This window comes from Notechis scutatus, chromosome 14, assembly GCF_049901735.1.
Source record: "Notechis scutatus isolate UNSWTSFEM ecotype Mainland chromosome 14, rNotScu1.2, whole genome shotgun sequence".
In the NCBI taxonomy this organism is placed as follows: Eukaryota; Metazoa; Chordata; class Lepidosauria; order Squamata; family Elapidae; genus Notechis; species Notechis scutatus.
In genome coordinates this window covers 5,179,782-5,201,040 of record NC_142022.1, presented here as the reverse complement: position 1 = coordinate 5,201,040, position 21,259 = coordinate 5,179,782, and the positions used below count along the sequence as shown (strand labels likewise).

The window sequence follows — 21,259 nt, the reverse complement described above, 5'->3', positions numbered from 1 at the left end:
TGAATAAAGAAAAGAGAGAGAGAGGGAGGGAAGGAAGGAAAGAAAGAGAGGGAATGTGGGGGGGAAGGAAGGAAGGAGAGGGGATGCGAAGGAGGGTGGAGAAAGGGAGGAAGAAAGGAAAGGAACGAGACAAATGGAGAAAGATGAGAAGAAAAGGAGAGGTAAGAAAAAAAGAAAAGGGAGAAGGAAGGAAAGGAAAAAAGGAAGACATGGGAAAGAAAAAGAGAAGGAAGGAAACAGAAGAGGGAAAAAAGAAATAGATAAGGGAAAAGGAGCTAAAGGGAAGAAGTGATGAAAAAGGGAGTGAGAGAAGAGGAGGGAAGAGAAAGAAAAAAAACCCCACAGAAATAATTGCAAAACAAGGGAAGGGTCTCTTTTCCTTTAAAAAAAAAAGGATTTTGTTCATTTATTCCGATCAGAGACATGAGGCAAGTCGTCGCTTCTTTGAGAAATAGGCGTCTCGTCTCCGGCTCTCGGGCTTTTTCCTGGGCGCAGAGGCCCGCGGACACCCTCTTCTGAGCGGGAAACGATGGGAGGGGTCCTGCCTTCTTCCCCCGCCCCCCCCGGGGGAGGTGGGTTTCCAGCCCCAGAGTGCTGTGTCTCCTGCATACACACCCCTTCCGGAATCAGCAGCTGGAAGGGATCGGTTCCCTCTGGCCGCTGGGAAGGAGCACCCCGCAAATCCATTCTTCCACCTTGCGACTCGTCCGCCCCCCGTGGAAACCCCTCGGCCCCCAACCCTGAGCCTTCGGGGGGGCGGGGGTAAGTGGGGGGGGGGAGGCAGCATTCAGAAATGTCTGGACCGATAAAAGCAGGGCGAACGCAAGCCGTCTGTGCTTTTCAACTACTGTACACGGAGGAGTCCCGTCTCGAAAAGGCCATCCAGGAGGCGGCGGGAAGGTTCAGAGTCCGTGGCGGGGGGGAGGTTAAGGGGCAGGGAGGTCAGCCCGGTCCTGCTTACCGCTGTACACCGAGGTCCGGGACACCAACCTCGCCCCCCCAAAAAAATTCTGTCCTTTTGTGCCAGTCGAAGGGGCCCTTTGAGTTCACCACTTCCCTCTCTTACTCCAGTCCTTTGGGGTGAAATGTAAACACTTGGAATCGATGCGCAGGATCCGCTTCAGCATGGCCCTCTCGTGCCCGTCCACAATGTCCTCGGAGAGAGTCAGGATGTACTGGCCCTGGGGAATAAACGGAACGACAAAAAGAGGTGGGAAGAGACCTTGGAGGTCTTCTAGTCTGACCCCACCCCGCGCCCCCCGATCGAAGCGGGAGACCCTGTTATCGTTTCAGACAAATGCCCGCCTGATCTCTTCTCGGGAGCCTCCCAGTGATGGAGCAACCCCAACTTCTGGAGGGAAGCCGCCCATACCGGTTCATTGAATAACAATAACAGAGTTGGAAGGGACCTTGGAGGTCTTCTAGTCCAACCCCCGCCCTGCTCAAGCGGGAAACCCTATACCATTTCAAACGAATAGTTGTCCAATATTTTCTTTAAAACCTCCAGTGACAGAGCATCCGCAACCTCTGGAGGCAAAGCCGTTTCACCGGTTAATTGCTCTATTTCTTGAGTTGCTTCTCTCCTAGATTAGCTTCCGTCCCTTGTTTCTTGTCCTACCTTCTTGTGCTTTGGAGAATAATTTGCTCCCCTTTGGGAATTTGCCCCTCAAATACTGGAATTACTGCTATCATGTCTCCCCTGGTCCTCCTTTTCGTTAAGCCAGACATACCCAGTTCCTGCAACCGTTCTTCGTATGTTTTAGTCTCCAGTCCCCTAATCATCTTGGTTGCTCTTCTCTGACTTACAGTCTATAAGTTGTCATCACAAATACAACTAGTCCTTTGCTTACAACCCCAACTGAGCCCAACATTTCTATTACTACGCAAAACAGTTGTGAAGTGAATGTTGCCCCATTTTACGGGCGTTCTTGCAAACAGTTCGGTGAATCACTGCCGTTGTTTAAGATAGCAACCCGGTTGTTAAGTGAATCTGGCTTTCCCCACTGACTTTGCTGGTCAGGAGGTCGTAAAAGGGGTTCAAATGACCCCGGGAGGCTGCGACCATCCTCAATATGAGTTGCCAAGCATCTGACTTTTATTGTGATCATGTTGCAATGGTCGTAAGTGTGAAAAACGGTCACAAGTCCCTTTTTTCAGTGCTGTTTTAACTTCGAACAGTCACTAAATGAGTGGTTGTATTATTATTAACATTACTTGCATTATTATCAATTGCTGCCAAAAATGTGGATTATGCTCATTTGCAAAAACCAGCAAAAGCAAAGCGATGTTTGCACCAAGACAAATTCCTTGTGTGTCCAATCACATTTGGCCAATAAAGAATTCTATTGTATTCTAAAAAAAGCAGGCTAATCCCATTTTTAGGTCCTCACACCATCATTAACCCTCTGTTGGAAAAAATTAACTAACTCCCCAAATGACATCTTATCAAAATGGCAAAATGAAAAATTAGAATAGATAAAAAAATTAGAAATGGGGGAATGTTGTTTTACATATATTTACTGAACACATTTAATTTAGTTTACTTTATTGTCATTGCACCTCATACAATGACATCTTCAGTGTACAATTTATGACTATGAAAATAAAACACAAACCCACATCCTTCGCATTCTATACATTGAATTGAAAACCCCTGATATTGTATTAATATTTTACTATACAGTAGAATTCAATAGAGTTACTGGGATAGAAGCTGTGTTTCAGCCTATTTCTCCTTGTTTTTATTATCATGTACCGTCTGCCAGATGGTAATAGCTCAAAAAAAGGGTTCCCAGGATGAGATGGATCTTTGAGGATGTTTTGGACTTTCTTAAGGCAGCGGGAGATATAAAGCTCTTCCAAAGAGGGGAGAGGGCAACCCGTGATCTTCTGGGCAATGACGTTCACCCTCTGGACTGCTTTCCTATCTGCCCCTGTGCAGTTGGCAAACCCCACAGAGGTGCAGTGAGTTAAGATACTCTCTATGGTGCAGCGGTAGAAGGTCACCAGAAGTTTTCCATTTGGTTGTTGTTTTCTGAGAAGCCTCAGGTAGTATAATCTCTGCTGGGCCCTTTTGACCAGGGCTGCAATGTGAGCACCCCAGGTCAGGTCCTCTTTTAGGGTAATACCCAGACACTTAAAACTTTTAAAAAAAATTAAAGTGAATATTAGAGGCTAAGAGCAGAGTTTGAAAAAGGATGTTATTAGGGCTGCTCAAAAATAACGCTCTTACTATTAGAAGGATGTAGCAAATATTGAATAACTGAAAAAGTGAAGGATTGTGTGCTGATACAGTTATGCATAACAACATTAGAGCACGTAAGTCGGATTAATCTAGGAATAATGCTCACTGCATTAATATTGCTTTTGTATCAAAATGAATGACACTCAGATACCACACTGTCCACGGAATGGTACTGATGTATGTTTAAAAATAATAAAACTTTACCAAAAGAAAAAATGGCAAAGAAGCCCCACCTAGGCCATCCATGCAAATGCTTCTTGCTTCTCCACGATCAAGGGCCCCCGAATGGTGAATTTACCTTGTAATAATTGATGAGGTTCAGATACTGAAGCGTCGAGATTACGTCTTCTTTCTTGATGCTCGTGATTTCGCTGATCTCGCTGGAAAAGACGGGGCGGGGGAAGAAAACACAGTTGAAATGCTGAATGGGAAGAGAAACCGCTGTGCTTAGAGGCCATTTCAGATTCCCAGGATTCCACCATCCAAAATGGATCTCTAACCCATGTTTGCATAATTGGGATTGTTAGGAATAACAAGGTTACCTAACGTAGTTTGGGTAAAATAATATATATAAACTATGATAGTAAGTTTAAGTGTGTGTCACTTTAAACTGCAAAGCATGTAATTTTGGGTGCGGTTGTAAAACCGCCATAAGAGGGAGCAAGAGAACCTGCTGGATTGCTGACTATGCTGGATTGATGGTTTGCTAACTGCGTGTTCCCTGCTGCTGAGTTTTTGAACGTCGAAGGAAGAAAGGAGGTTTGACTTCTTTATATCTCTACTGCGAGGAGATATATTACTGGACTGATATTTGTAAGTTTACTAACCTCTTTTTCAACACTGGACTTTGCAACTGAATAATCCCCGAACGGACTGAACTAGTGAATGATATATGGACTGTTTGACTATGATAAAACTCTTACTGGAATAAACTATTTAACTAGCACAGTGTATTTGTGTAAGCTACAAAAACGTTTATCTCACATATTTGCCTGCCTGCCTGACTGCCGTGCAAATTCTGCTAGGGTGTATCCCTAACAGGGATGAAGATTTTAACAATGGTGATAAGGTAGTTTAAAAGGCCTGTCCACCCCTATCCCAAAACAGTCACAAGAAACATGGTATATCAAAGGCAGTAGATGAGGTATTTGGGTTAGATACTTTAGGTCAGAGGATGGCTGGACTTGGTAATATAAAAAATAAAGTGGATTGCGGCTTTTGTTCGTAACTTTAGTTACCCCAAAAATAATCAAAACGAAAAACGCTTTAATGGGTAATGATTAGTTTGATCTGTCAAATTTTAACACAACATTCTTCAGTTGGGGAAAGACAGGATCGGAGAAAGCAGTGTTGAGGAAAAAAAAAGAGAGAGAGAGAGCCATCCCAATGAATACGGAGAGCTAAATTTGGGGGCAATTTTGCTGCTTACATTTTGGGGACAAAAAAATTGCTGATTTTCCTGTTGGCAAACAAGGAGAAGGCAAAAATGAAACTGCTTTTTTGGCTCAATCGGCAACCTCCAAAGAAATAAATAAATCTATCTCTATCAGTATTATCTATCTATCCCTATCCCTATCTCTCTCTCTCTATCATCTATCTATCTATCTATCTATCTATCTATCTATCTATCTAATCTATCTGTATCTCTCTCTCTCTCTATCAGTATCTATATCTATCTATCTATCGGTATCAGTATCTATCTATCAGTATCTATCAGTATCTATCTATCTATCTACCTACCTATCTACCTACCTACCTACCTACCTATCATCTATCTATCATCTATCTCAATCATGGAGCCAAATGGAGAGATCAGACTGAATTAAGGCCAGAGAGTGGAGCGGTCATCTAGTCCAACCCTCTCCCCGTTGGCAAACAGGAGAAGGCAAAAATGAAACGGCTTTTGGGGGCCCAATCGGCAATCCCCCCAAAAATAAATAAATAAAATCACGGAGCCGAATGGGAAGATCAGACTGTATAATGTCACCGAGTGGGAAGGGAGCTAAACAGAGGTCATCTAGTCCAACCCGCTCTTTTGAGAATCTTCCGTATTTCATCCTTGCCTTATGTTTCCGCCCCGCCTCCCCCGATACCACAATTTGCTGACAAGTCTGGGAAACCCCCATCACAAACAACTTGTCACGCTAGGCAGGTGGTCGCTCTCAAGTTTTGGGGGGGATTAAAACCGTCCTTCCCTACAGTTTCCGCACGTCCCCTGCTATCTTGGCCCTCACTTGATGGTGATCTGTGGCCGCTCGCCGTTCTCCAGTTTGAGATTCATGAGGATCTCCAGGATGGTCTGGGACCAGTAGCTGCGGTACGACAAGAGACCCAGGTCCGAGAGGGGTTTTTCGGGCGTACCCGTCTTCCCTTCAACCTTGGAGAGCTCGTAACCTGGAAAGACGGAACCAAGTTAAGAACTAGCCAGGATTTTAAGAAACAGATCCAGGATCGTTTGGGGCGGACTGAAGTACATGGGGTGCTCTATTTACAACCACAATTACCACTGCTAAGCAACACAGTTGTTTAGTGACTTCAATGTTTAAATGAGCTTTGGCCCGTTTTACCACCTTTTTTGCCGCCGCTGCTAAGTGAACCATGCGGTCATTAAACAAATCCAGCTTCTCCTATTCGCTGTTTTGTTGGAAGCCAGCTGGAGTTGGTTACAAATGGTGATCACTTGACCCCGAGATGCAATTGCCGGTAGTCCTTGAGTTACGACCGCCACTGAGCCCAACATTTAGGTCGCCCTCTCAGCGAAACATTTGTTAAGTGGGTTTGTCTCATTTTGCGACTTTTCTGGCTGTGTTCGTTAAGCGAATCACCGCAGTGATTAAATTTAGTAACACAGGTCATTAAGCAAATCTGGATTCCCCCCACTGACTCTGCTTGCCAGGTCGTCACAAAAGGGGATGACCTCACACACACACACACCCTGGGACAGTGCAACCGTCATAAATGCAAATCACTTATCAAGCATCCGAATGAAAACCACATGCAATGGGGATACTACAACTGTCGTAAGTCTGAGTCTGTGGCCAAGCATCCGAATGTAAATCGCAGGACCACGGGAATGCTGCAACAGTCGTAAGTGTGAAAAACAGTCGTAAGTCACTTTTTTCCCAGGTGCCGTTGTAACTTCATACGGTCCCTAAGTGAGGACTACCTGAATTGTAAATACATGCCAGTTGTCGGAATGTTGATCACATGACCATGAGGATGCTGGTCGTAAGTGTGAGGACAGGACAGGTCCATAAACTGTTTCAACTCCTACCCTCAAAATTACGTCAGGGATCTTCAAACTTGACAGCTTGAAGATTTGTGGACTTCAACTCCCAGAATTCCTCCTCCTGCAGTCATGTTAGCTCAGGAATTCTGGGAGTTGAAGTCCACAAATCTTAAACTTGCCAAGTTGGAAGACTCTTACCATAGAGCCCTGCACACCAGAACAACTAGACACAAGAACAGTTTTTCCCAAACGCCATCACTCTGCTAAACAAGTAATTCCCTCAACACTGTCCAACTATTTACAAAATCTGCACTACTATTACTATTAATCTTCTTATCACTCCTTATCGCCCATCCCCTCCCACTTGTGACTGTAGGACTGTAACTTTGTCGCTTGTATCCTTATGATCTATACTGACTGCTTCCTAATATGATTCGATTGCTTATTGTACCCTATGACTATTATTAAGTGTTGTACCTGATGATTCTTGACTCTTGACGAATGTCTCTTTTCTTTTACGTACACTGAGAGCATTTGCACCAAGACAAATTCCTTGTGTGTCCAATCACATTTGGCCAATAAAGCGATTCATTCATTCATAAGTGACTTTTTGGAGTGCCGTTGTAACTGTGAACAGCCACTCTAAGAATGGTTGTAAGTTGAGGCTAATTCAAAACAGGAAGGCTCACTTACTGAATTCAATCAATAGCTTGCCATAACCCCGTCTCTGATAGGGAGGTAATGTCAGAATGCAGGCCACGTTATAATCTTCGGTGGATTCCTTTTCCTGCAAGGAAGAATGACACAAACGGGGTTTAAGGATCGGGCCATTCTCATTCCAACCTGGCCAAGATTTTTGGCCAAAGGCAGACCGGCCTGACAAGCCAAGTTTCCCTGGCTTTTATCACATAAAGCAGAGGTCTCCAAACTTGGCAACTTTAAGACTTGTACACTTCAACTCTTAGAATTCCTCAGACAGCTTGTTGGGAGTTGAAGTCCACAAGTCTTAAAGTTGCCAAGTCTGGAGACCTCTGACATAAAGAGTTTCAAACAAGAAGCGAATTAGCCAGTTTAGTCTAGTGGTGAAGGTGCCACATTAGAAACCGGGAGACAGCGGAGTTCTAGTCCCGCCTTAGGAAAAGAAAAGAAAAAAGCCATCTGGATGACTGGCTCAATCACCAGGAAATGGTGAGTTCTAGTCCTGGCTTTAGCTGTTGTAGCTGACTAGGTGGATGGAAACTAACCAAGGAGAGAAGCAACCTAGGGATTTCCTGACAGTGAGAACAATTCAGCCGTAGAACAGCTTTCCTGCAGAAGTTGCGGGTGCTCCATCACTGGAGGTTTTTAAGAAAAGGCTGGCCAACTATTCTATTCCTTATTCTATTCTATTCTGTATTCTGTATTCTTGTTCTATTCTATTCTTATTTCTATTCTATTCTCTTCTCTTCTCTCTTCTCCTCTACATCTATTCTGTTCTTATTCTGTTCTTGTTGTTCTATTCTCTCTTCTCTATTCTCTACATCTATTCTAGTCCACTCTATTCTACATTCTATTCTATTCTTTATTCCGATATTCTATTCTATTCTATTGCTATTGCTATTATGTTCTATACTATTTCTTATTCTATTCTATTCCCAATTCTATTCTATTCTTATTTCTATTCTATTCTATTCTCTCCTCTTCTTTACTCTTCTCTTCTATATTGTATTCTGTTCTTTCTATTCTATTCTATTCTATTCTATTCTATTCTATTCTATTCTATTCTATTCTATTCTATTCTGTATTCTTGTTCTATCCTATTCTTATTTCTATTCTATTCTCTATTCTCCTCTACATCTATTCTGTTCTATTCTGTTCTTGTTCTGTTGCTCTATTTTCTCTTCTCTATTCTCTACATCTATTCTACTCTATTCTATTTTACATTCTATTCTATTCTATATTCTGATATTCTATTCTCTTCTATTGCTATTGCTATTCTGTTCTATTCTATTGCTATTGCTATTCTATTCTTATTTTTATTCTTATTCTTATTCTATACCTCTAAGGTCCCTTGCAGCTCTTATCCTGATTGACTGACACCCCCAATTCTTTGCCACTTTTGACTTTCAGGGCCTAAAAGCGTGGAAAACCATCCCGTGCGAAGCTTAATGCTGAAATACGTGTGCTTAAACACCGCACACTGATCCCCTGGCTCTCCATACAGAGAGAGTGAGAGAATGCAAACGGCAGCGCTGGAACAGAAAAACTGATTTTGGGGGAATCGAGCAGAGACGCACCTTGGAGAAATAGCCGACGATGTGGAAGCCTTTGCTGTCGTATTCGGTCATGACGTAGAAGAGGAAGGGGTCCGTGTCGTAGTAGAGGGTTTTGTGATCGAGGAAACATTTCGCCAGAAGGCAAAGGTTTTGCGAATAACTCTAGAAGAGGAAAAAGGAAAGAATAAAAGAGGGGACAGGATGAATACACTGTTGGAAGTTCGGATTTAACCCATTCCTTTGGGGCGTCGAGAACTTGACTAAGGACGGGAACAAGAGGACATGGAGTCCTCGAATTATAAGTGGTTTGTTTAGCGACCGTTCTTAGTTACAGCGGCACTGGGGGAAAAAAAGTAATGTACGACTGATTTCTATATGTATAACCATGGCCGCATCCCCCTGGTCATGGGAATCCAAATTTGGATGCTTGGGAACTGGCGCGTATTTGTGATGGAGTCACGTGATCCCCTTTGGAAGTTTGGCTCGAGACTCATGATTTAAATGGGGGTAACAGCCGGAATCCAGACACACCAAAGGCGCAGGGAACGCTGTTCCCTTCCCACCAAAGGGGTCCCTATTTTTCTACTTGCCTTTTTTACATGCTTTCGAACTGCTAGGTTGGCAGAAGCTGGGACAAGGAACAGGAGCTCCCTCCGTTATGCTAGGGATTTGAACCGCCAACCTGCTGACCTTTCTGATCAACAAGCTCAGTGTCTTAGCCACTGAGCCACTGCGTCCCTTTATACGAGAGCTCATTAACTAAATATCCAGAATTGAAATAAATACAGAAAATGGCATGCTTAACATGGGTGAGAGCAGACTTTCGATGCTGCCACATTTAGGGCCTGGGGATTTGGGAGGGGGGATTTCATAGTGAGGTGGGAGATGAGACTCAACGACATCCTTTCTCAGAGAGTCAAGGACATGTTGCCCTGCACCTGGAGGGGAATGGCTGGAAGGATGGCTCCAGTTGGTTTGGTTGGGCCACGTGAAGGAAAAAGAAAATCTTTGATTTTCTTTTGGGAAGGGAAAACCTGGAATCCTCAGATTCTGGTTTTCCCAGATGTGCCAATAGGACAAATCTAGTAAAATGGAGCTTTCCCCCTCAGAGGATCCGCAAGGAACTCTGGGAAACGTAGTCCCAATGCACCAGGTGGCTTCCAGGCTGCAGAAGACCAGATGTAGCCCTAAGGGCATCTTTCTTGCCTTGTTCTTCCGGCCATCGATCTCAAAGAAGGAAATGGTTCCTTTGCGGTAGATTTCGTTGCCCGGAGGGTGCCTCAAGTCACACTTCATCTGCAGAGAGGAAAACCACAGAGTTGGGTGTCTTTCTCACAAAGAAAAATGGTTGCTAAGTCAAGGACTGCCTGTGTATTGTTTACACGTTAAGTTTTTATGCCGCTCATCTACCTTATTAAGGCGACTCTGGGCAGCTTAATAAAGTTATAAAACAAGGAGAAGAATGATTAAAGCAATAAAACTGCAGAGGTGAAGATTTTAAATTAAACAGGAGGAGGTTAAAACATTAAAACTGCAGAGATGAAGATTTTAAGTCAAAACAGAAGAAAGGTTAAAAGAGAGAAGATGATTTTAAAAACTACACTGAAGCCAGAACTAAGAGACAGACAGAACTGCTGCCAGGAAAGAGCAGCTAGGTGGGGCTGGGGATGATGGAAGAGTGCAGGAGCCGTGGTGACACAGTGGATAGAGTGCAGCATTACAGGCTAACTCTGCCCAATGCCAGCAGTTCGATCCTGACCGGCTCAAGGTTGACTCATCCTTCCATCCTTCTGAGGTGGGCAAAATGAGGACCCAAGATGGTTGGGGGGCAAGAGGCTGACTTTGTAAACCACTTAGAGCAGGGTTTCCCAACCTTGAGTTGCGTGGAGTTCAACTCCCAGAATTCCCCAGTCAGCAAAGCTGGCTGGGGAATTCTGGGAGTTGAAGTCACGCATCTTAAGATTGAGAAACACTGACTTAGAGGCATGTCAAGACTGTGAAGTGCTATTTACCTGCCCTCCCTCCCTCCCTCCCCTTCCTTCCTTCCCTTTCCTCCCTCCTTCCCAGTGGTTAGAATGCAAACTCTGCCCACTGCCAGCAGTTCGATCCTGACCAGCTCAAGGTTGACTCAGCCTTCCATCCTTCCGAGGTGGGCAAAATGAGGACCCAGATGGTTGGGGGGCAAGAGGCTGGCTCTGTAAAACCGCTTAGCGGAGACTATAAAAGCAACGTGAAGTGGCATATAGGTCTACGTGCTGCTGCTACCCTCCAGCTGACATGGGGGTGTTGCAAAGAACGGAAGGGCTTAGAGGACGGGAACCACTTGGACCCAAGACTGGACTGACTGACTTGGGGGACACGCAGGAAAGGAGGATCCCCTTACCAGGTGCCTCTGGAGGCACTTGAGGCTCTTGACATACTTAAGGCAGAATTCGCAGAGGTAGACGACAGGCAGGGCGGTCAGCTCCTGAGGGTAGGGCGAGAAGTACCAGGGCTTCAGGCGGTGGCGCCCGAGTTCGATGCATTCGATGTTCTTCATGCGGGTGACAATGTCATCGTGGCTGCGGTCCGAGACCAAGCTGCCCGTCATGCGCGGCGCCGACGGGATCCCATCCGAGCTGTCCTGGGAGTCCTGCTTGCGAGAACCGAAAAGGGAGGGGGGGGGTTTCCGTTTCGGGATGGGAGAAGCAGCCAGGCGGGCTCCCCTCCCAAGTGGCCAACGGAGACGGCCGCCGCCGACTCCCTGGCCCGGATATGTACCTCGTCTGTCCCGAGGCAGTTGGATTTCCTCTTCCGGCCCGGCTGGGCGGCTACGGCTCGGCGGGCGGAGCCATTCTGGAAAAGAGGAGGGCGCCGCAATGACAACCTTGAATGACAACCCGCAATCCAGTTTCCGCTGCTAAGCGAGACATTATGTTAAGTGAGATTTCTCCCGTTTTGTTTTTATTTTTTTACGAGCTTTCTTGCCTCCCGTCGCTTTAAGGAATCGCTGTGGTTGTTGAGTTAGGCAAGGTGATTGTTAAGGGAATCTGGCCTCCCCCCGTTGACCTTGCAACGGTCGCAACTGTGAGCCGAAGATCTGAATGTCAATTGAAGGGCCACAGGGGTGCTGCCACGGACGTTAAGTGTGAAAAACGTTCGTAAGAAGTCACTTTCCCCCCCCGTGTCTTAGAGAACCGTTGTTCCCTGTACAGACTCTGATTAAAACTGTCCGTACTGGGGTCCCTTGGTGGGGAGATTTATGACATCAAGCAACGTTGAATTACTTCTGTTGGAGAATGTGACTTTGGGGGGGTTGTTTCTAACTTGTAATATTGTGGGGTAATTCCAGGTTGTGTCAGATCCGGAATTACCACGGACTTTGCCAATTTGATGCTTTCCTAAATAAAATAAATTGTTTTGAAAGACGGACTTTGCTCTTTTCTTTTTAAATGGATTTCATCACTTGGAGACCTGACATTATGAGTTGACTGCAGGAGGAGACATCTGAAGGGAAAGTTTGGGGGGTCTTTCTACAGCTCCGATATGGTCAAAAACGGCTTTGAAGGCCATAAGATCCCCAGAAGGTGCAGCTGTCCAACCAAAGAGCTACAAAAGACCCCTGGGTGTGTGTGTGTGGAACCAGGGGGGTCCTTTGGCTCAGCTTTTCTCCACTGGATGACCTCAATGTGGGGCAGGCTAGAGTCCCACTGAGTCATGCCCAGCACCGATGCATCTGCTGTGGTCCACCGGCAGCCTGCGGAGACGGCAGCAGAGTCGGACAGTGGGGAGGAACAGGGGCCAGTCCGGGAGTCTGGGGAGGGCTCGGACAAGGATCCCGCATCCAATACAGAGATGGGGCCAGGGCCATCTGGGAGTTATGTGCTGACTCTGGAACCTCCAGAATCTGGCAGCAGCGAGGAAGAGGAACAGGGGGAGCCTGTTCCCAGTGTGCGTATGCGCAGAGCTGCCAGAAGGCAAGAGCAGCTAAGACAAAAGGGGAGGCTCGGGAGTAAGGCTTGGAGGTGATTGGCCCCTCCCATAAGACATAAAGGAGGAGCAAAAGGACAGGAGCCTTTGCAGGAAGCAACTTTGTTCGTACTGGTCGGTTTGAAGCCTGAAGCTCGGTGTTGAATTTGTGCTCCAGTTGGCCTCGTATAACTAATTGGACATTTAGTCGCTGGCAGCATTTCAAGGGAGATAAAGGTGCGTGATTATCAGACTTATCCCGAAGGATTTTGGCAGGCTTCCGTGGGACTATTTACGAACTGTGTAGACTCATTAGGGCAGGGAATGACTAAAATTCACAGCCGTTGAAATAAAGAAAAAGGGGACTAACGTGTGTTTGTGAGCGTCTCCATAAGCCTCAGCAAAGAGCATGGACAGCAATTCACTTAGTGACTGCTCAAAGTTAAAACGGCCCCGGGAAAAGTGACTTAGGACCGTTTTTCACACTTACGACCATTGCGGCATTCCTAAGGTGATCGAGTGTGTCACGCGATCACCTTTTTTACGACCTCCTGGTGAGCAAAGTCAATGGGGGAAGCCGGATTCACTTAACAACCACGTTGCTCACTTAGCAACAGCAAGCGATTCACTTATACAACGGTGGCGAGAAAGTCCCAAACTTCACTGCGCAAATGTCTCGCTTTAGCCACAAAAGCTTTGGGCTCCATGGCGGCCGTACGTCGCACCTGTATTCCCTTTTTGTGCACTTACCTGGGGAAAAACCGAGGCCTGGGTCGTCTCGCTCACAACAGGGATGGGGGTCGCGGGAGAGACCACCTCCACCTTCCGTTTCTGGAAGAGACCAAAGCAGACAAGCTCTAGGGGGCAGCCTGCCTCCTCTTCCTCTTCTTCCTCCCCCTCCTCTCTTCTTCCCCTCCCCAAGGTTCCACCAGCACCGCAAAAAATGGGGAGACTCAGACCGGATGTGGTGGGAGGGTTTGGCCTGCAGGAGTTTCTGCCACTACTGTCCAGGTGAATTGAAGTTGGAGGTGAGAAGAGGGATCCTACGAGGCCTCTGATGGATTGGCTGGGCTCTCTCTGGAGCCCAGAGCTTCTCAACTTTAAGACGGTGGACTTCAACTCCCAGAATTCCTCAGCCAGCTTGATTTAAGATGGGTGAGCTTCGACTCCCAGAATTCCTCAATCACCTTGTTGGCTGGGGAATGAATTCTGGGAGTTGTAGTCCCCCATCTTAAGCTGCCTGGGGAATTCTGGGAGTTGTAGTCCACCCATCTTAAATCAAGCTGCCTGGGGGATTCTGGGAGTTGTAGTCCACCCATTTTAAATCAAGCTGCCTGGGGAATTCTGGGAATCAAAGTCCACCCATTTTAAATCAAGCTGCCTGGGGAATTCTGGGAATCAAAGTCCACCCATTTTAAAGTGGGTGAGGTTAAGAAAGATTGATCTAATGCCTCAGAAAGATGGATGGGACTCTGATTCTACCCTTGCCCACCTATTAGAAACCTATCCTTGTACCACCACAACTTTGACTGATAGGGGTAGCTTAGGAAAGCTGCTTCACACAAGACTACAGGCAGTCCTCGACTTACAACAGTTCACTTAGTGGCCGTTCGAAGTCACAATGGCACTGAAAACAGCGAGTTGTGAGTCTTTGGCCGTTATGACCGTTGCAACATCCTCACAGGCACGTGGTCAAAATTCAGCCGCTTGGCAACTGACTCGTATTTAGGATGATGTGTCCTCTGTCTGTCTGTGTGTGTCTGTCTGTCTGTCACATGATCCCCTTTTGCGACCTACTGACAAAGTCGGTGAGGGAGCCCGTTTCACTTAACGGCGTGACTCACTGAAGCACCGCAGTGATTCGCTTAATGACCGTGGTCATCCAGGTGGGGGGAAATGCGGGGGGGGGGGGGGAATTCATTTAGCAGCAGAGGTTTTGAGCTCAGCTGTGGCCGTTAAGTCGAGGACTACCTGTAAACCCGTCTCTCCCCGGCTGGAGAAAGGAAAGTTACACAAAGGCCCCTCAGAAGAACGGCCTGGCCTCCCTGGACACTGAACCCCACCAGTAGGGGTGGTATGGTGACGTTGCTTCAGGGCTTGAGGGGGTCTGGCCTTATCGATTTAATCTTCTTTTTTGGCAACTCAAAATAGTACACAAAACAGCGTTGGGAGCCCCCGATTCCTCCGTAACGCCGGGAAGTAGCACTTAGCAAAAGCACTTAGACTTATATACCACTTTATAGTGCTTTATAGCCCTCCCTAAGTGGCTTACAGAGTCAGCCTATCCCCTGCAACAATCGGGGTCCTCATTTTACCCACCTGGGAAGGACGGAAGGCTGAGTTAACCGTGAGCCTGGTGGGATTTGAACTGCCAAACTCTAGGCAGCTGGCTGCAGAAGGTGCTCGCAGTACTGCACTCTAACCGCTGCGCCACAGAGGCTCCCTACGTAAGTATTATCCTAAGTAGCTTGGGATAAGGAAGTGTGACTGGATCCAATGTCAACTCAGGGAGCTCCAGGGCAGGATTTGAACCCGGGTCTCCCGTTCCCTTAGCGCAGCCCCTTCCTCATCGAACCCATCCTGATGGGGGGGTGGGCTGAGAAAGGAGGGACTGACTCAAACTTCGGTTCTGTGGCTGAGGAGGGGTTAAAAAGTTGGGTCTGCCACAGCTGGGAAAGGGTACAGAAGATGGAAAAACACCAGAATAGAATAGAATGGAATGATGAAGAATAGAATATAGAACAGAATAATTTAATAGTAGGATAGGATAGGATAGGATAGGATAGGATAGAATTCAGAATAGAATATAGAACAGAATAGAATATAGAATAGATTAATAGAATAGATTATACAATAGAATATAGAATAGAATATAGAATAGAATAGGTTCAGAATACAATAGAATAGAATAGAGAAGAGATTAATAGAATATAGAAGAGACTAGAACAAAACATAGAACAGAAGAGAACAGCAACAGGAATAGCGCTTAGATTTATATACTGCTTCACAGTGTTTTACAACCCTCTCTAAGCGGTATACTGAGTCAGCCTCTTGCCCCCAACAATCTGGGTCCTCCTCATTTTACCGACCTCGGAAGGATGGAAGGCTGAGCCCACCTTGAGCCAGTGAGGATCGAACTGCTGGCAGTCGGCAGAGCGAGCCCCGCCATACTGCATTCTGACCACTGCGCCACAAACAATTTACGGCTGTCAAATTCTTCATATTCAGGGTCAAGCCCATTCCATTTCTGCCTTAAACTTCGTACAGGTCAGTCCCTGACTTTACAACCATTCACTTACGGACCGTTTCGAAGTTACAACGGTAGTAAAACGGGTGGGGCGAAACTCCCTTAACCACGGCCTCGGAAACTTCGGGAAACTGCGGTCGCTAAGTCGAGGACTACCTGTTTAAGCAAGCCTAGCACGATTCACCTGTGGCTTAAAGGTAACGCAACACCACGCCCTTTTCCTCTGTGGTTTAAAACTTAACATCCAGCCGAGCCAGGCCTGCTCTCTTAAATCCTTTTTTTTTTTTGTTGTTTTTGGTCCTGTTCTGGTTTGATTCAGGAGGGAAGTGGGGGGGGCCCTGGACTCGGGGGGCCCTAGAAGTGGGGGTACACCCACACCCAACCACCCCCTCCCCACGGAGGTCTCCCTCGCTAGCCCAGACCTAACTCAACCCCTCCCCAGCTGGTGCGGCCTCTTGAGAAAACGGGCCGAGCAAACGAGACAAATCAAAGGAACGAGCCGTGGCGGCCGAGTGCCAGTTTTGTACCGTGGAACGATGGTTTGGCTGGACGCAGGAGCTGGAGGAGAGGGGTTGGTCGGGCGAGCCAGGGATGGCCTCCCTCTCTTTAGATAGGTTAAAACGGAGGGTAATCTGCACCGGGATAGGTAGGGTTTTACCGCTGGATGGAGTGGCCGGTTGTAGATCCAAAGTCTTCCTCTGAGTAGAGAGGAAGGCGGGCATTACCAACACGTGTGTGCGGGGGGGTGAAAGGACGCCAGTCCTGCTCGGGGTGGGTGCAGGGGGAGTGGGGGCAGACGTATGGGGAGACACCCCCTCCCCCCCGTCTCCAGGCCAAGCTGCAGGCAGCTGCAGATCTCACTGGGGAAGAAGCAGAAGGGAACCATCATCAATGCTCTCAAACCCAGTGGTGAGATTCCAATAATTTTAACAACCGGTTCTCTGCCCTGAATGATTTTCTTCCAAACCAACCAGTCCGCTAAAACGGCCGAGAAAGTTAACGACCGGTCCTCCCGAACTGGTGCAAACCGGCCGGATCCCACCACTGTCTCAAACGCCCCGTCCTTACTTCGTAGACACTTCCGTGAACACCTGGGTTGAGTTCTAGGCTGGGCAAGAGGAACGGAGTTTCTCGCCCATCCCCTCCCGCAGGACTGTCCCCCCCCTCCCAAACGTGCCCTTCCCGTGTGAACGCCTCTCCCGCCCGCGAAGCCCCGCGCCTCCTACCACGTCGCGTTCCGGAGAGCTGGGCCGGGATCCTGGCAGCCCGTTCTTGGTGGGCGTCTTGGCTTCCTTCTTGGGGAACTGGATCTTCTTCAGGTCCAGCCGGTCGTGGGTGACCCATTCGTCCAGGCGCTTGTTGACTGTAAGGGGAAGGCAAGGCACGGTTTTTCCCCCCCCCTCTCTTTATGGAAAGGGACACGGTCGTTAAGTGAGAGGGGGTTCTTTAGGGGTTAAGGCACCAGGCTAGAAACCAGGAGACGGTGAGATCTAGTCCTGCGTTAGGTAGGAATGTGAGTGACTGGACCAATCACCAGGGGACTGGGAGTTCTAATCCTGCCTTAGGCATGAAAGACAGCTGGGTGACTTTGGGCCAATCACCAGGAGACAGTGAATTCTAGTCCTGCCTTAGGCATGAAAGCAAACTGGGTGACTTTGGGCCAATCACCAGGAGACAGTGAATTCTAGTCCCGGGTGACTTTGGGCCGATTAGGAGATGGTAAGTTTTTATATATATTTAAAAATTAATATATATATATATAATATATATATTATATATATATATATATATATATATATATATATATATATATATATATATATATATATATATATATATATATATATATATATATATATATATATTAATTTTTAAATATATATAAAAACTTACCATCTTCCTAATCGCCCAAAGTCACCCGGGACTAGAATTCACTGTCTCCTGGTGATTGGCCCAAAGTCACCCAGTTTATATATATATAATAAAAAATAATAAAAACAAAATAAAATAACAATCCAATCCAATAAACAGAAAATCCTCCCATTCTCCACTCTTTCCTGCGCTTCTCATAGTAGCTGACAGATGCCTAAATCTTCATTGTTTTATTTTCTTAACCACACACACACACACAGAGAGAGAGAGTCAGAACAGGCCAAGATGCAGGAACCCAGGATACACATCCCAAGCCCTCCAAATGTGTGGGACAGTCATTCCTATGTCTGGGGAAAGGGCTCACTGGGAAAGGCTGATGTAGGCATCAGAACTGAAAGGTCTTAATGGGTGTTGCTAACCCCTGTGGTTATCCAGGTAGTCCTCAACTTACGACTGCAACTGAGCCTAAAATTTATGTTGCTAAGTGAGACAGTTCAGTGAATTTTGCCTCACACTTGCCTCACCACACTTGTTAAGTGAATCATTGTGTTTGTTAAGTGAGGAACCTGTTTGTTAAGTGAATCTGGACTCCCCTCTCACTTTACTGGCTAGAAGGTTGCAACAGGGATTCACATAACACCGCAACTGTCACAAATATGAGTCAGTTGCCTAGCACTTGAATTTTAATCCCGTGGCCATGGGGATGCTGCAATGTTAAGTCTGAAAAACGGTCGTCACTTTTTTCACTGCCGTTAACTTCGGTCACTAAATGAACACCTGTAAGCCAAGGACAACCTGTAAGTCGTAAATTATCTTGACTTGAGTTCCATCGAGGTCCAGATAGGCCCTCCACTCACACCCAACCAGCCCCCAATTTTCATAATCTCCGTCCAGATAAGCCCTGGATATTCTTTTCCTTCCCAACCATCCAATGGTTCCACTTCTGATTTGTTTACTCACAGTCGATATAGTGAACATAGAAAAGTTTTCGGCCACTGATGTCTTTGACACTCAGGATTTCAGCCAGCGCTGTGAAAAGAAAAAGGGGGAAGCAGGTTATTTCAGGAGAAAGCAAAAGCTGGCGGTTTTCTCCTTTCTAAAGGCTTACAAAAACTCTGATTTACCCCAGAAAACACTTTTTCCACCAGGATAGGAAGAGGTCAGGCTTAAAGAGGTAAATTTGGCTTGACTAAGAACCGAATAACGCACTAGAGAGATAAGCCTGAAAAATCGAGGCTAAGAGGAAAAATCAGATTTAAAATGGTCACTGGAGGATTTCAAGAAGAGACTGGACTGCCGTCTGTCAGAAATGGGGTAGGGTCTCCTGCTTGGGCGGGGTTGGATTAGATGACCTACAAGATCCCTTCTAACTATTAATAAGTGGTGTAGGGTCTCCGGTTGGGCTGGGGGGTTGGACTAGATGACCTACAGGGTCCCTTCCCTCTGTTCATCCATTAGTAATCGGTGTAGGTTCTCCTGTTGGACTAGATGACCTACAAGGTCCCTTCCAACTATTAATAAGTGGTGTAGGGTCTCCGGTTGGGCTGGGGGGGTTGGACTAGATGACCTACAGGGTCCCTTCCAACTGTTAATGTTAACAAGCGGTGTAGGGTCTCCTGCTTCAGCGGGGGGAGTTGGACTAGATGACCTACAGGGTCCCTTCCAACTCTTCTGTTCTTCTTTGCAATTCCCACTGGATTTTTGCAGCCAATATGTTTAAATAAGCGAGATCCAGGTGCTCTGATCACTATACTGCACTGCCTTTTTTTTCTTATCCCAGTCCTGATCTTGGGGACCCCTCTAGGGATAGTCTCCTCCTTGGGGAGGAGTCTCCACTTTTTTGGCTGTACCCCCCTTTAAATTCTTCCTCCCCAAAGTCTGAATGGGACTTGCAGGCTCCATTGACCATTTCACGTGGCCCCGCCCACCTCCCTCAAACCCCGCCTCTCCCTCCTCAAGCCCCGCCTCTCCCTCCTTAAACCCGCCCCCCCCGTTACTCACGCCACTCGTCCTCGTTTTCTTGGTTACGGCGCAATACGGGGAGGTTACACCCTTCGGTCACTTCCTCCTGCAAAAAAAAAAAGAGGAGAAATTGAGTGGGCCGTCGAGGCCTCGGGACGCCTCCGGCTCTTCTACCTTTCCCTCGGCTCCGCACTCACCACCTCCGCCATCTTAGGCTCTCGCCGTTTGCCGGGGCCTTCTCTTCCGGCATCTGCCGAAACTACTTCCCGGGAGCGGAACCGCTCTTTCCAGTATCCGTGGAGTCCGATTTCCGGTTTCTGGAGGCCCAACCTAACCGTGGCGTCGCGGTTGTAGAATAAGGGGCGTACCATAGAGAGGAGCGGCCTAGTTCGACCGGAAGGGCCTGCAAGCGAAGCGGAAGTTGGGGACCGTCTCCTGGCAGTGAGCCCCGGATGTGGGTAGTTCAAAGTGCTTTGTGGGTCTATTACAATTGATTCTATTGAAATGTAATTGACAATATTCCTGGGTAGGTGTCAACCGCGAGGCTGGGCAGGCAGCTATCCTAGACGTTGCAAGGCTGACCTTGCAGTTGCAAGAGGGGTGGGAGCGGAGGATCTGGGGGCGAAAAAACGCAGCAAGCTTGCAGGTCGCACAGGACGCTTCGTCTGACTGCAGAATGAAAAAAATGAAAAAGTCGTTCATCGGTTGGAAGAAAGGCTGCTTCGCGGGACTAATTCAATCAACCAGAATAGAGCTGGAAGGGACCTTAGAGGTCTTCTCGTCCAGCCCCCTGCCCAGGCAGAAGACCCTATATACCATTCCAGACAAGTAGCTGTCCAGTCTCTTTCTTAAAAGCCTCCAGTGATGGAGCGCCCACAACTTCTGGAGGCAAATTGTTTCACTGAATAATTGTCCTCGCTGTCAATCAATCAGTTCAATCAATCAGAAAAGAGTTGGAAGGGACCTTGGAGGTCTAATAGTCCACCCCCCTTACTCAAGCAGGAGATCCTATACCATTAACAAGTGGCTGTCCAGTCTCTTCTTAAAAATCAATCAGAGTACAGCTGGAAGGAGTCTTGGAGGTCTTCAAGTCGAACCCTTCTTAAAAGACCTCCAAAAAAGCCCAGGGACGGACACACGGGTTGAAAGGCGAAGCATTCCATGCTCGACCCGCCGACCAACTCTCAAAAGCCGCCTTCCCACAGTACGCGAAACTGGGAAAGTCTTTCGACTCGGCGCTCGGCCCCTTGCGGGCTCGTGTCCCGCAAGCTCCGGTGCGCGGACGCAACACTGGAGCCGCGTTCCCACGAGCGCCCTTAAAAACCGGCTTGCAAAGCTGTTTTCCGGAGCCGCTTCCTGCGGGTGGGGCTTTCGGATCTCTCGTGTTGTCCGAAAACCCGGCGGGCGGTAGGACCCGGGATCCCCAGTCCGCCGTCTGCGCTATTTTTTCTTTTCTTTTGGTAATATTTTTTCCCCCACTAACCTCGCGCCCCGCCCCTCCG

General features: G+C 47.3%; 1 protein-coding gene across 4 annotated transcripts; it reads right to left on the bottom strand.

Moving 5' to 3' along the window:
• Positions 1 to 370: 370 nt before the first annotated feature.
• Positions 371 to 21,148, bottom strand: KAT5 (lysine acetyltransferase 5). 4 transcript variants are annotated; one of them, XM_087943536.1, is made up of 14 exons: positions 19,955 to 20,118; positions 19,797 to 19,863; positions 18,756 to 18,824; positions 17,150 to 17,286; positions 16,451 to 16,621; positions 13,427 to 13,507; positions 11,489 to 11,563; positions 11,112 to 11,363; positions 9,935 to 10,024; positions 8,750 to 8,890; positions 7,167 to 7,260; positions 5,479 to 5,638; positions 3,543 to 3,624; positions 371 to 1,181 (listed from the first exon to the last, which is right to left on the bottom strand). In XM_087943536.1, exons 1-14 carry the CDS (start codon positions 19,964 to 19,966, stop codon positions 1,047 to 1,049), a joined length of 1,566 nt encoding a protein of 521 aa, XP_087799662.1. In that variant the 5' UTR covers positions 19,967 to 20,118; the 3' UTR covers positions 371 to 1,046. The 4 variants fall into 4 exon arrangements, with proteins under 4 accessions (XP_087799662.1, XP_087799663.1, XP_087799665.1 ...); XM_087943537.1 differs by having other exon boundaries at positions 11,112 to 11,360; XM_087943539.1 differs by lacking the exon at positions 16,451 to 16,621 and having other exon boundaries at positions 11,112 to 11,360; positions 19,955 to 21,148.
• Between the last annotated feature and the right edge of the window lie 111 nt (positions 21,149 to 21,259).

Excerpts from the sequence above, each read along its gene's own strand:
- KAT5 (XM_087943536.1), bottom strand. Across the intron at positions 13,508-16,450 it reads AGCCAAACCATCGTTCCACG|AAACGGAAGGTGGAGGTGGT; the intron begins GTACAAAACTGG and ends GGTCTCTTCCAG. Across the intron at positions 5,639-7,166 it reads CAAGCTATTGATTGAATTCA|GTTACGAGCTCTCCAAGGTT; the intron begins GTAAGTGAGCCT and ends CCGTCTTTCCAG.